The 14,746-nt window shown below is 55.6% G+C and overlaps 1 protein-coding gene across 1 annotated transcript in view; it reads right to left on the reverse strand.

Annotated features, from left to right (window-relative positions):
• LOC132386775 (uncharacterized) overlaps positions 1-13,652 on the reverse strand; it is a 77,646-nt gene extending 63,994 nt beyond the window's left edge. Inside the window, exons 1-4 of the mRNA XM_059959106.1 lie at positions 13,301-13,652; positions 12,252-12,512; positions 11,272-11,396; positions 10,377-10,429 (exon numbers count right to left, since the gene is read on the reverse strand). Of these exons, the coding sequence (XP_059815089.1) occupies positions 10,377-10,429; positions 11,272-11,396; positions 12,252-12,512; positions 13,301-13,574 (713 nt within the window). The 5' untranslated portion in view covers positions 13,575-13,652. The remainder of the gene's footprint in view (positions 1-10,376; positions 10,430-11,271; positions 11,397-12,251; positions 12,513-13,300) is intronic.
• Positions 13,653-14,746: the final 1,094 nt, after the last annotated feature.

Genomic DNA, 14,746 nt, shown 5'->3' on the forward strand with positions numbered 1-14,746 from the left:
ATCCTCTCCACATCCACTCTATGTGTGTCCTCTGGTCCCAGACTCCCCCAATACACGAAACATCCTCTCCACATCTACTCTATCTGTGTCCTCTGGTCCTAGACTCCCCCACTACAGGAACCATCCTCTCTCATCCACTCTATCTGTGTCCTATGGTCCTAGACTCCCCCACTACAGGAAACATCCTCTCCACATCCACTCTATGTGTGTCCTCTGGTCCCAGACACCCCCAATACAGGAAACATCCTCTCCACATCCACTCTATCTGTGTCCTCTGGTCCTAGACTCCCCCAATACAGGAAACATCCTCTTCACATCCACTCTATGTTTCCTCTGGTCCTAGACTCCCCCATTACAGGATACATCCTCTCCACATCCACTCTATCTGTGTCCTCTGGTCCTGGACTCCCCCACTACAGGAAACATCCTCTCCACATCCACTCTATCTCTGTCCTCTGGTCCTAGACGCCCCCACTGCAGGAAACATCCTCTCCACATCCACTCTGTCTGTGTCCTCAGGTCCCAGACTCCCCCACTGCAGGAAACATCCTCTCCACATCCACTCTATCTGTGTCCTCTGGTCCTAGACTCTCCCACTACAGGAAACATCCTCTCCACATCCACTCTATCTGTGTCCTCTGGTCCCAGACACCCCCACTACAGGAAACATCCTCTCCACATCCACTCTATCTGTGTCCTGTGGTCCCAGACTCCCCCAGTACAGGTAACATCCTCTCCACATCCACTCTATCCGTGTCCTCTGGTCCTAGACTCCACGACTACAGGAAACATCCTCTCCACATCAACTCTATGTGTGTCCTCTGGTCCTAGACTGCCCCACTACAGGAAACATCCTCTCCACATCCACTCTATCTGTGTCCGCTGGTCCTAGACTCCCCCGCTAATGGAAACATCCTCTGCACATCGACTCTGTGTCTTCTGGTCCTTGACTCCCCCACTACTGGAAGCATCCTCTACACATCCACTCTATGTGTCTCCTCTGGTCCTAGACTGGCCCACTACAGGAAATATCCTCTCTCCATCCACTCTATCTGTGTCCCCTGGTCCTAGACTCCCCCGCTAATGGAAACATCCTCTGCACATCCACTCTATGTGTGTCCTCTGGTCCCAGACTCCCCCACTACAGGAAAACTCCTCTCGAAATCCACTCTATCTCTGTCCTCTGGTCCTGGACGCCACCACTACAGGAAACAACCTCTCCACATCCACTCTATCTGTGTCCTCTGGTCCTAGACTCTCCCTCTACAGGAAACAACCTCTCCACATCCACTCTATCTGTGTCCTCTGGTCCTAGACTCCCCCACTACATGAAAGTACCACTCCGCATCCACTCATTCTGTGTCCTCTGGTCCTAGACTGCCCCACTACAGGAACCATCCTCTCCACATCCACTCTATCTGTGTCCTCTGGTCCCAGACTCCCCCACTACAGGAACCATCCTCTCTTCATCCACTCTATCTGTGTCCTATGGTCCTAGACTCCCCCACTACAGGAAACATCCTCTCCACATCCACTCTATGTGTGTCCTCTGGTCCCAGACTCCCCCAATACAGGAAACATCCTCTCCACATCCACTCTATCTGTGTCCTCTGGTCCTAGACTCCCACACTACAGGATACATCCTCTCCACATCCACTACCTCTCCACATCCACTCTATCTGTGTCCTCTGGTCCTAGACTCCCCCGCTACAGGAAACATCCTATCGAAATCCACTCTATCTGAGTCCTCTGGTCCTAAACTCCCCCACTATAGGATACATCCTCTCCACATCCACTCTATCTGTGTCCTCTGGTCCTAGATTCTCTCACTAAAGGAAACATCCTCTCCACATCCACTCTATCTGTGTCCTCTGGTCCTAGACTCCCCCACTACAGGAAGCATCCTCTCCACATCCACTCCATCTGTGTCCTCTGGTCCTAGGCTCCCCGACTACAGGAAACATCCTCTCCACATCCAGTCTACCTGTGTCCTCTGGTCCTAGACTCCCCCACTACAGGACACATCCTCTCCACATCCACTCATTCTGTGTCCTCTGGTCCTAGACTCCCCCACTACAGGAAACATCCTCTCGAAATCCACTCTATCTGAGTCCTCTGGTCCTAAACTCCCCCACTATAGGATACATCCTCTCCACATCCACTCTATCTGTGTCCTCTGGTCCTAGATTCTCTCACTAAAGGAAACATCCTCTCCACATCCACTCTATCTGTGTCCTCTGGTCCTAGACTCCCCCATTACAGGATACATCCTCTCCACATCCACTCTTTCTGTGTCCTCTGGTCCTGGACTCCTCCACTACAGGAAACAACCTCTCCACATCCACTCTATCTGTGTCCTCTCGTCCTAGACTGCCCCACTACAGGAAACATCCTCTCCACATCCACTCTATCTGTGTCCTCTGGTCCTAGATTCTCTCACTGAAGGAAACATCCTCTCCACATCCACTCTATCTGTGTCCTCTGGTCTTAGACTCCCCCACTACAGGAAGCATCCTCTCCACATCCACTCCATCTGTGTCCTCTGGTCCTCGGCTCCCCGACTACAGGAAACATCCTCTCCACATCCACTCTACCTGTGTCCTCTGGTCCTAGACTCCTGCACTACAGGAAACATCCTCTCCACCCACTCTGCCTATGTCCTCTGGTCCTAGACTCCCCCACTACAGGAAGCATCCTCTCCACATCCACTCTATCTGTGGTCCTAGACTCCCCCACTACAGGAAGCATCCTCTCCACTTCCACTCCATCTGTGTCCTCTGGTCCTAGGCTCCCCGACTACAGGAAACATCCTCTCCACATCCACTCTACCTGTGTCCTCTGGTCCTAGATTCTCTCACTACAGGAAACATCCTCTCCACATCCACTCTACCTGTGTCCTCTGGTCCTAGACTCCTGCACTACAGGAAACATCCTCTCCACATCCACTCTATCTGTGTCCTCTGGTCCTAGACTCCCCCACTACAGGATACATCCTCTCCACATCCACTCTATCTGTGTCCTCTGGTCCTGGACTCCCCCACGACAGGAAACATCCTCTTCACATCCACTCTATGTTTCCTCTGGTCCTTGACTCCCACACAACAGGAAACATCGTCTCCACATCTACTCTATCTGTGTCCTCAGGTCCTAGATTCTCTCACTACAGGAAACATCCTCTCCACATCCACTCTATCTGTGTCCTCTTGTCCTAGACTCCCCCATTACAGGATACATCCTCTCCACATCCAATCTATCTGTGTCCTCTGGTCCTGGACTCCCCCACTACAGGAAACATCCTCTCCACATCCACTCTACCTGTGTCCTCTGGTCCTAGACGCCCCCACTACAGAAAACATCCTCTCCACATCCTCTCTGTCTGTGTCCTCTGGTCCCAGACTCCCCCACTACAGGAAACATCCTCTCCACATCCACTCTATCTGTGTCCTCTGGTCCTAGACTCCCCCATTACAGGATACATCCTCTCCACATCCAGTCTATCTGTGTCCTCTGGTCCTGGACTCCCCCACTACAGGAAACATCCTCTCCACATCCACTCTATCTCTGTCCTCTGGTCCTAGACGCCCCCACTGCAGGAAACATCCTCTCCACATCCACTCTGTCTGTGTCCTCAGGTCCCAGACTCCCCCACTGCAGGAAACATCCTCTCCACATCCACTCTATCTGTGTCCTCTGGTCCTAGACTCTCCCACTACAGGAAACATCCTCTCCACATCCACTCTATCTGTGTCCTCTGGTCCCAGACACCCCCACTACAGGAAACATCCTCTCCACATCCACTCTATCTGTGTCCTGTGGTCCCAGACTCCCCCAGTACAGGTAACATCCTCTCCACATCCACTCTATCCGTGTCCTCTGGTCCTAGACTCCACGACTACAGGAAACATCCTCTCCACATCAACTCTATGTGTGTCCTCTGGTCCTAGACTGCCCCACTACAGGAAACATCCTCTCCACATCCACTCTATCTGTGTCCGCTGGTCCTAGACTCCCCCGCTAATGGAAACATCCTCTGCACATCGACTCTGTGTCTTCTGGTCCTTGACTCCCCCACTACTGGAAGCATCCTCTCCACATCCACTCTATGTGTCTCCTCTGGTCCTAGACTGCCCCACTACAGGAAATATCCTCTCTCCATCCACTCTATCTGTGTCCCCTGGTCCTAGACTCCCCCGCTAATGGAAACATCCTCTGCACATCCACTCTATGTGTGTCCTCTGGTCCCAGACTCCCCCACTACAGGAAAACTCCTCTCGAAATCCACTCTATCTCTGTCCTCTGGTCCTGGACGCCACCACTACTGGAAACTAACTCTCCACATCCACCCTATCTGTGTCCTCTACTCCTAGACTCGCCCACTACAGGAAACATCCTCTCCACATCCACTCTATGTGTGTCCTCTGGTCCCAGACTCCCCCACTACAGGAAAACTCCTCTCGAAATCCACTCTATCTCTGTCCTCTGGTCCTGGACGCCACCACTACAGGAAACAACCTCTCCACATCCACTCTATCTGTGTCCTCTGGTCCTAGACTCTCCCTCTACAGGAATCAACCTCTCCACATCCACTCTATCTGTGTCCTCTGGTCCTAGACTCCCCCACTACATGAAAGTACCACTCCGCATCCACTCATTCTGTGTCCTCTGGTCCTAGACTGCCCCACTACAGGAACCATCCTCTCCACATCCACTCTATCTGTGTCCTCTGGTCCCAGACTCCCCCACTACAGGAACCATCCTCTCTTCATCCACTCTATCTGTGTCCTATGGTCCTAGACTCCCCCACTACAGGAAACATCCTCTCCACATCCACTCTATGTGTGTCCTCTGGTCCCAGACTCCCCCAATACAGGAAACATCCTCTCCACATCTACTCTATCTGTGTCCTCTGGTCCTAGACTCCCCCACTACAGGAACCATCCTCTCCTCATCCACTCTATCTGTGTCCTATGGTCCTAGACTCCCCCACTACAGGAAACATCCTCTCCACATCCACTCTATGTGTGTCCTCTGGTCCCAGACTCCCCCAATACAGGAAACATCCTCTCCACATCCACTCTATCTGTGTCCTCTGGTCCTAGACTCCCCCAATACAGGAAACATCCTCTCCACATCCACTCTATCTGTGTCCTCTGGTCCTAGATTCTCTCACTACAGGAAACATCCTCTCCACATCCACTCTATCTGTCTCCTCTGGTCCTAGACTCCCCCACGACAGGAAACATCCTCTCCACATCCACTCTATCTGTGTCCTCTGGTCCTAGACTCCCCCACTACAGGAAACATCCTCTCCACATCCACTCTATCTGTGTCCTCTGGTCCTAGACTCCCACACTACAGGATACATCCTCTCCACATCCACTACCTCTTCACATCCACTCTGTCTGCGTCCTCTGGTCCCAGACTCCCCCAATACAGGAAACATCCTCTCCACATCTACTCTATCTGTGTCCTCTGGTCCTAGACTCCCCCACTTCAGGAAAAATCCTCTCCACATCCACTCATTCTGTGTCCTCTGGTCCTAGACTCCCCCACTACAGGAAACATCCTCTCGAAATCCACTCTATCTGAGTCCTCTGGTCCTAAACTCCCCCACTATAGGATACATCCTCTCCACATCCACTCTATCTGTGTCCTCTGGTCCTAGATTCTCTCACTAAAGGAAACATCCTCTCCACATCCACTCTATCTGTGTCCTCTGGTCCTAGACTCCCCCACTACAGGAAGCATCCTCTCCACATCCACTCCATCTGTGTCCTCTGGTCCTAGGCTCCCCGACTACAGGAAACATACTCTCCACATCCGCTCTACCTGTGTCCTCTGGTCCTAGACTCCTGCACTACAGGAAACATCCTCTCCACCCACTCTGCCTATGTCCTCTGGTCCTAGACTCCCCCACTACAGGAAACATCCTCTCCACATCCACTCTATCTGTGTCCTCTGGTCCTAGACTCCCCCACTACAGGAAGTATCCTCTCCACATCCACTCCATCTGTGTCCTCTGGTCCTAGACTCTCCCACTACAGGAAACAGCCTCTCCACATCCACTCTATCTGTGTCCTCTGGTTCTAGACTCTCCCTCTACAGGAAACAACCTCTCCACATCCACTCTATGTGTGTCCTCTGGTCCCAGACTCCCCCAATACAGGAACCATCCTCTCCACATCCACTCTATCTGTGTCCTCTGGTCCTAGACTCTCCCTCTACAGGAAACAACCTCTCCACATCCACTCTATCTGTGTCCTCTGGTCCTAGACTCTCCCTCTACAGGAAACAACCTCTCCACATCCACTCTATCTGTGTCCTCTGGTCCTAGACTCCCCCACTACATGAAAGTTCCACGCCGCATCCACTCATTCTGTGTCCTCTGGTCCTAGACTGCCCCACTACAGGAACCATCCTCTCCACATCCACTCTATCTGTGTCCTCTGGTCCCAGACTCCCCCACTACAGGAACCATCCTCTCTTCATCCACTCTATCTGAGTCCTATGGTCCTAGACTCCCCCACTACAGGAAACATCCTCTCCACATCCACTCTATGTGTGTCCTCTGGTCCCAGACTCCCCCAATACAGGAAACATCCTCTCCACATCTACTCTATCTGTGTCCTCTGGTCCTAGATTCTCTCACTACAGGAAACATCCTCTCCACATCCACTCTATCTGTGTCCTCTGGTCCTAGACTCCCCCACGACAGGAAACATCCTCTCCACATCCACTCTATCTGTGTCCTCTGGTCCTAGACTCCCCCACTACAGGAAACATCCTCTCCACATCCACTCTATCTGTGTCCTCTGGTCCTAGATTCTCTCACTACAGGAAACATCCTCTCCACATCCACTCTATCTGTGTCCTCTGGTCCTAGACTCCCCCATTACAGGATACATCCTCTCCACATCCACTCTTTCTGTGTCCTCTGGTCCTGGACTCCTCCACTACAGGAAACAACCTCTCCACATCCACTCTATCTGTGTCCTCTGGTCCTAGACTGCCCCACTACAGGAAACATCCTCTCCACATCCACTCTATCTGTGTCCTCTGGTCCTAGATTCTCTCACTGAAGGAAACATCCTCTCCACATCCACTCTATCTGTGTCCTCTGGTCTTAGACTCCCCCACTACAGGAAGCATCCTCTCCACATCCACTCCATCTGTGTCCTCTGGTCCTCGGCTCCCCGACTACAGGAAACATCCTCTCCACTTCCACTCTACCTGTGTCCTCTGGTCCTAGACTCCTGCACTACAGGAAACATCCTCTCCACCCACTCTGCCTATGTCCTCTGGTCCTAGACTCCCCCACTACAGGAAGCATCCTCTCCACATCCACTCTATCTGTGTCCTCTGGTCCTAGACTCCCCCACTACAGGAAGCATCCTCTCCACATCCACTCCATCTGTGTCCTCTGGTCCTAGGCTCCCCGACTACAGGAAACATCCTCTCCACATCCACTCTATCTGTGTCCTCTGGTCCTGGACTCCCCCACGACAGGAAACATCCTCTCCACATCCACTCTATGTTTCCTCTGGTCCTTGACTCCCCCACAACAGGAAACATCGTCTCCACATCTACTCTATCTGTGTCCTCAGGTCCTAGATTCTCTCACTACAGGAAACATCCTCTCCACATCCACTCTATCTGTGTCCTCTTGTTCTAGACTCCCCCATTACAGGATACATCCTCTTCACATCCACTCTATCTGTGTCCTCTGGTCCTGGACTCCCCCACTACAGGAAACATCCTCTCCACATCCACTCTACCTGTGTCCTCTGGTCCTAGACGCCCCCACTACAGAAAACATCCTCTCCACATCCTCTCTGTCTGTGTCCTCTGGTCCCAGACTCCCCCACTACAGGAAACACCCTCTCCACATCCACTCTATCTGTGGTCCTAGACTCCCCCATTACAGGATACATCCTCTCCACATCCACTCTATCTGTGTCCTCTGGTCCTGGACTCCCCCACTACAGGAAACATCCTCTCCACATCCACTCTATCTCTGTCCTCTGGTCCTAGACGCCCCCACTGCAGGAAACATCCTCTCCACATCCACTCTGTCTGTGTCCTCTGGTCCCAGACTCCCCCACTGCAGGAAACATCCTCTCCACATCCACTCTATCTGTGTCCTCTGGTCCTAGACTCTCCCACTACAGGAAACATCCTCTCCACATCCACTCTATCTGTGTCCCCTGGTCCCAGACTCCCCCACTACAGGAAACATCCTCTCCACATCCACTCTATCTGTGTCCTGTGGTCCCAGACTCCCCCAGTACAGGTAACATCCTCTCCACATCCACTCTATCCGTGTCCTCTGGTCCTAGACTCCACGACTACAGGAAACATCTCCACATCAACTCTATGTGTGTCCTCTGGTCCTGGACTGCCCCACTACAGGAAACATCCTCTCCACATCCACTCTATCTGTGTCCGCTGGTCCTAGACTCCCCCGCTAATGGAAACATCCTCTGCACATCGACTCTGTGTCTTCTGGTCCTTGACTCCCCCACTACTGGAAGCATCCTCTCCACATCCACTCTATGTGTCTCCTCTGGTCCTAGACTGCCCCACTACAGGAAATATCCTCTCTCCATCCACTCTATCTGTGTCCCCTGGTCCTAGACTCCCCCGCTAATGGAAACATCCTCTGCACATCCACTCTATGTGTGTCCTCTGGTCCTAGACTGCCCCACTACAGGAAACATCCTCTCCACATCCACTCTATCTGTGTCCGCTGGTCCTGGACGCCACCACTACTGGAAACTAACTCTCCACATCCACCCTATCTGTGTCCTCTACTCCTAGACTCGCCCACTACAGGAAACATCCTCTCCACATCCACTCTATCTGTGTCCTCTGGTCCTAGACTCCCCCACTACAGGAAACATCCTCTCCACATCCACTCTATGTGTGTCCTCTGGTCCTAGACTGCCCCACTACAGGAAACATCCTCTCCACATCCACTCTATCTGTGTCCGCTGGTCCTAGACTCCCCCGCTAATGGAAACATCCTCTGCACATCGACTCTGTGTCTTCTGGTCCGAGACTCCCCCCTACAGGAAGCATCCTCTCCACATCCACTCTATGTGTGTCCTCTGGTCCTAGACTGCCCCACTACAGGAAATATCCTCTCTCCACCCACTCTATCTGTGTCCCCTGGTCCTAGACTCCCCCGCTAATGGAAACATCCTGTGCACATCCACTCCATCTGTGTCCTCTGGTCCTAGACGCCACCACTACTGGAAACTAACTCTCCACATCCACCCTATCTGTGTCCTCTAGTCCTAGACTCGCCCACTACAGGAAACATCCTCTCCACATCCACTCTATGTGTGTCCTCTGGTCCTAGACTGCCCCACTACAGGAAGCATCCTCTCCAAATCCACTCTATCTGAATCCTCTGGTCCTAAACTCCTCCACTACAGGAAACATCCTCTCCAACCACTCTACCTGTGTCCTCTGGTACTAGACCCCCCCAGTACAGGAAACATCCTCTCCACATCCACTCTATCTGTGTCCTCTGGTCCTAGACTCCCCCATTACAGGATACATCCTCTCCACATCCACTCTATCTGTGTCCTCTGGTCCTGGACTCCCCCACTACAGGATACATCCTCTCCACATCCACTCTATCTGTGTCCTCTGGTCCTAGACTCCCCCACTAACAGGAAACATCCTCTTCACATCCACTCTATCTGTGTCCTCTGGTCCTAGACTCCCCCACTACAGGAAACATACTCTCCACATCCACTCTCTCTGTGTCCTCTGGTCCTAGACTCCCCCACTACAGGAAACATCCTCTCCACATCCACTCTATCTGTGTCCTCTGGTCCTAGTCTCCCCCACTACAGGAAACATCCTCTCCACATCCACTCTATCTCTGTCCTCTGGTCCTAGACTCCCCCACTACAGGAAACATCCTCTCCACATCCACTCTACCTGTATCCTCTGGTCCTAGACTCCCCCACTACACTGTGGAGAGCGAGGTGGTGCTGCACTCTGGCTGATGGTGACCCCCCCACCCTCGGGCTAGCAGAGAGATTGGGTCCCAGACCTCCAACCCCCCACCACCCCCGGCCAGTCCTGGGCACCTCGACGGTGCAGGGGTCGCTCGAACTGTCGGGGGTGGTGGTCATGTCGGAGAGGCAGGTGCAGTTCAACGTCGCCGCGGGAGCAGACGGGGTGCGGTGGGGTGGGGGGTGTTTATGAAAGGTGTGCGGTGTGTCGGGGTGGGGGGTGGTTGACTTCCAGACCCGTGAGGTGATGTCGCGGCCCGATTTAATACTTCCCTCTCGCTCCGCCCCTCCCCGACACTCCGCCCTCTATCGTCCCCGCCCCCGCCATCGGCCCCTCCCGACACTCACTGGTTGCCGTGCTCTCTGCAGAGAGGGTGCCTCAGCCGGCGGACTGCTCGGCGCTGGAGGGAAGAACAGGAGGTCGGTTAGGACAGAGGAAGAGAAGGAGACGGGGTGACAGGAAAGGGGATGTGGGCGGGAGAGAGAGGGGAGGGGGATGGGTGGGGGAGGGAGGCAGGAGAGAGGAAGGGGAAGAGAAGGAGAGGGATGGAGCTGGGGATGAGAGAAGGGGGTAGGCATGGGAGAGGGGAGGGAGCGGGAGGGAGGTGGGAGAGAGGAAGGGGATGGAGCTGGGGATGAGAGAAGGGGGTAGGCATGGGAGGGGAAAGGGAGAGGGAGGGAGGAAGGGGGAGAGTGATGGAGCTGGGGATGAGAGAAAGGGTCAGGCATGGGAGAGGGGAGGGAGAGCGAGGGAGGTGGGAGAGAGGAAGGGGAAGAGAAGGAGAGGGATTGAGCTGGGGATGAGAGAAGGGGGTAGGCATGGGAGAGAGGGGAGCGAGGGGGAGGGAGTGGGAGAGAGAGGAGAGTGCAGAGAGAGATGAAGGGGAAAGAGAGGACAAGGGGAGAGAGATCGGGTGCATAAAGGGGATATGGTTGAGAGGAAGTGACGGAGAAGGGAGAGGGAGGGAGGTAGGGCAGGGAGAATGCGGGGGAGCAGGAGAGAGGGAGGGGAAGATGGAGAGAGAGCTGAAAACAGGATGAGGGGAGGGAGAGAGCAGGGGGTATAAGAGTTGGGAGGGAGGGGAGGAAGGGAGAGAGTGAGAGAAAGAAGGAACTGGAGAGAGAAGGGGCGAGGGCAGAGATGAGAGAGAGGGGGGTAGAAACAAAGGACGAGGGGGAAATGGGGCAAGCGAGAGCTGGAAGAGAGACGGGAAGGGGAGGGGGACGAGCCAGGTATTCTTACCCTCCGCCGGGACCTCTTGACCATGCAGAGGACCAACACCAACAGTAAGACCAGCATCAACAGGCAACCGGCGGCCATGCCCCCCATGACAATCAGGTTCCCGGTGCTCAAGAAATCGTCCAGCACTGAACACAGAAACCACGGACAGTAGTCAGACCCTGAGCCCCCAGTCCGACCCCGAACCCCCAATCACACCCCGAAACCCCAGTCACACCCGAACCCCCAGTCCGACCCCGAACCCCCAATCACACCCTGAACCCCCAGTCACACCCCGAACCCCCAATCACACCCCGAACCCCCAATCACACCCCGAACACCCAGTCACACCCGAACCCCCAGTCCGACCCCGAACCCCGAATCACACCCCGAACCCCCAGTCACACCCCGAACCCCCAGTCCGAACCCGAACCCCCAATCACACCCCGAAACCCCAGTCACACCCGAACCCCCAGTCCGACCCCGAACCCCCAGTCACACAACGAACCCTCAGTCCGACCTCGAATTCCCAGTCACACCCCGAACACCCAGTCACACCCGAACCCCCAGTCCGACCCCGAACCCCCAATCACACCCCGAACCCCCAGTCACACTCCGAACCCCCAGTCCAACCCCGAATTCCCAGTCACACCCCTAACCCCCAGTCACACCCCGAACCCCCAGTCTGACCCCGAACCCCCAGTCCCCGAACGAACCCCCAGTCACACCCCGAACCCCCAGTCACACCCCGTACCCCCAATCCGACCCCGAACCACCAGTCACACCCCGAACCCCCAGTCACACCCCGAACCTCCAGTCACACCCCGAACCCCCAGTCCGACCCCGAACCCCCAGTCACACCCCGAACCCCTAGTCCGACCCCGAACCTCCAGTCACACCCCGAACCCCCAGTCCAACCCCGAACCTCCAGTCACACCCCGAACCCCCAGTCACACCCCGAACCCCCAGTCCGAAACCGAACCCCCAGTTACTCTGTGTCTGACCTGTAACATTCATCCAGTAGGTCACGTTCTGCACCAGCTTCTCCTTCTCGTAGAGCAGACAGAACCAGGCACCGGCCTGGCCCCTGTCCACCCTGGCCCAGCTCATGGTGACCGACCCGTTCCCTTGGGCCTGCGCTCCGTTCCCCACGCTCCCGTTGGCCCTGACCCAGGTCAGTTTAGTGACCGGGCAGATCGGGGAGACCGCGCAGACGATCCTCGTCCTGTTGAACTCCGGGATGCTCCCTGAATGGTCGCTCGTCACTGGCGATTGTATCGCAGAGACCACAGTGACTTCTCCCGTCTCTCATATGCCCTCTGCCCCTCACCCCCCCCCCCGTTTCCACCCTCCCCTCTCATCCGCCTCCTCTTCCACTCTTTCTCTCCACAATTTTGCCCCCCACTCTCGCCTCTCACTGCTCTTAACCACCCCTCTACCCCTTCTCCCTCATAATTCCTTGCACTCTTTCCCTCTTTCTGTCTCAGTCCCCTCTCCACTCCATATTCTGCCCCTCTTCCCCCTCTCCCTCGCTCTCACAGCACTCGCCTCTGCTTCTCACTCCCTCTTTCTACCCCTCCTCTCTCTCCGTCCCCTCTCTCACCCTGCTGTCCCACCTCCTTTCCCCATCTTAGCCCTCCTCTCTTCCCATACCCTCCATCCCTCTCACCCTCCTCTCTCCCTGCATCCTCCCTCTCTCCTTTCTCACCCCAACATCCCTCCTACCCTCTCTCCCTCCATCTACCCTCCCACACTCCTCTCACCAACGTCCCTCTCACTTCACTCTCACTGCAGCCTCCCTCCCATCCTCCATCACCCTCCCACACTCCTCTCTCCCTCCATCCCTCCCTCCAACCTCCCTCTCACCATCCTCTCACTATCTCTCCCTCCCTCCGCTCTCCCTCCATCCTCCCTCCCACCCTCCTCTCTCCCTCCATCCCTCTCACCCTCTACCTCCATCCCCCTCACCCTCCTCCCTCCATCCCTCTCACCCACCGCTCTCGCCCTCTCTCTCTCCCCCCCTCTCTGCCGCCCCACCCCACCCCACACTCACCGTTGATCACACACACCCGGACGCTGGTTTTGACACCCCGGGACCCCAGGGAGAGCCGGCACTCGAAGGAGCTCGATTTCGCAACCTCGTCCGCCCGAAGCCGGACCGAGAGATCCGTGCCCGAGGGGAAGCTATTGTTCAGCAGCCGGAACGGGGACCCGTCCCGGAACCAGCCGACCTCGTCGACGTCAGCCAGCTTCGGGGGCAGGCTGCTGAGGACGCACTGGAGGGTGAACTCCTGGCGGGGTGTGAGGTACAGCCTGTCCGGCGGCATTTCAGTGAAGCCTGGAGAGACGGGAAGAGAGGGAGGTGAACGAGGGAGAGAGAGAGAGAGAGGGATAATGAGCGCGGGGACAGAGGGAGGTGAACGAGGGAGGGAGAGAGAGGGATAAAGAGCGCGGGAAGAGAGGGAGGTGAACGAGGGAGTGAGAGGGATAAAGAGCGCGGGGAGAGAGGGAGGTGAACGAGGGAGTGAGAGAGAGGGATAAAGAGCGCGGGGAGAGAGGGAGGTGAACGAGGGAGAGAGAGAGAGAGGGATAAAGAGCGCGGGGAGAGAGGGAGGTGAACGAGGGAGAGAGAGAGAGGGATAAAGAGCGCGGGGAGAGAGGGATAAAGAGCGCGGGGAGAGAGGGAGGTGAACGAGGGAGAGAGAGAGAGGGATAAAGAGCGCGGGGAGAGAGGGAGGTGAACGAGGGAGAGAGAGAGGGATAAAGAGCGCGGGGAGAGAGGGAGGTGAACGAGGGAGAGAGAGAGAGAGGGATAAAGAGCGCGGGAAGAGAGGGAGGTGAACGAGGGAGAGAGGGAGAGAGGAATAAAGAGCGCGGGAAGAGAGGGAGCTGAACGAGGGAGAGAGGGATAAAGAGCGTTGGAAGAGAGGGAGGCGAACGAGGGAGAAAGAGAGAGGGATAAAGAGCGCGGGGAGAGGGAGGTGAACGAGGGAGAGAGAGAGTGAGGGATAAAGAGCGCGGGGAGAGAGGGAGGTGAACGAGGGAGAGAGAGAGAGGGATAAAGAGCGCGGGGAGAGAGGGAGGTGAACGAGGAAGAGAGAGAGAGAGGGATAAAGAGCGCGGGGAGAGAGGGAGGTGAACGGGGGACGGAGAGAGAGAGGGATAAAGAGCGCGGGGAGAGAGGGAGGTGTACGAGGGAGAGAGAGAGGGATAAAGAGCGCGGGGAGAGAGAGAGGTGAACGAGGGAGAGAGAGAGGGATAAAGAGCGTGGGGAGAGAGGGAGGTGAACGAGGGAGGGAGAGAGGGATAAAGAGCGCGGAGAGAGAGAGGTGAACGAGGAGGAGAGAGAGAGAGGGATAAAGAGCGCGGGGAGAGAGGGAGGTGAACGAGGGAGAGAGAGAGAGGGATAAAGAGCGCGGGGAGAGAGGGAGGTGAACGAGGGAGAGAGAGAGAGGGATAAAGAGCGCGCGGAGAGAGGGAGGTGAACGAGGGAGGGAGA

Source organism: Hypanus sabinus, unplaced genomic scaffold (assembly GCF_030144855.1).
Source record: "Hypanus sabinus isolate sHypSab1 unplaced genomic scaffold, sHypSab1.hap1 scaffold_1304, whole genome shotgun sequence".
NCBI classification, from domain to species: Eukaryota; Metazoa; Chordata; class Chondrichthyes; order Myliobatiformes; family Dasyatidae; genus Hypanus; species Hypanus sabinus.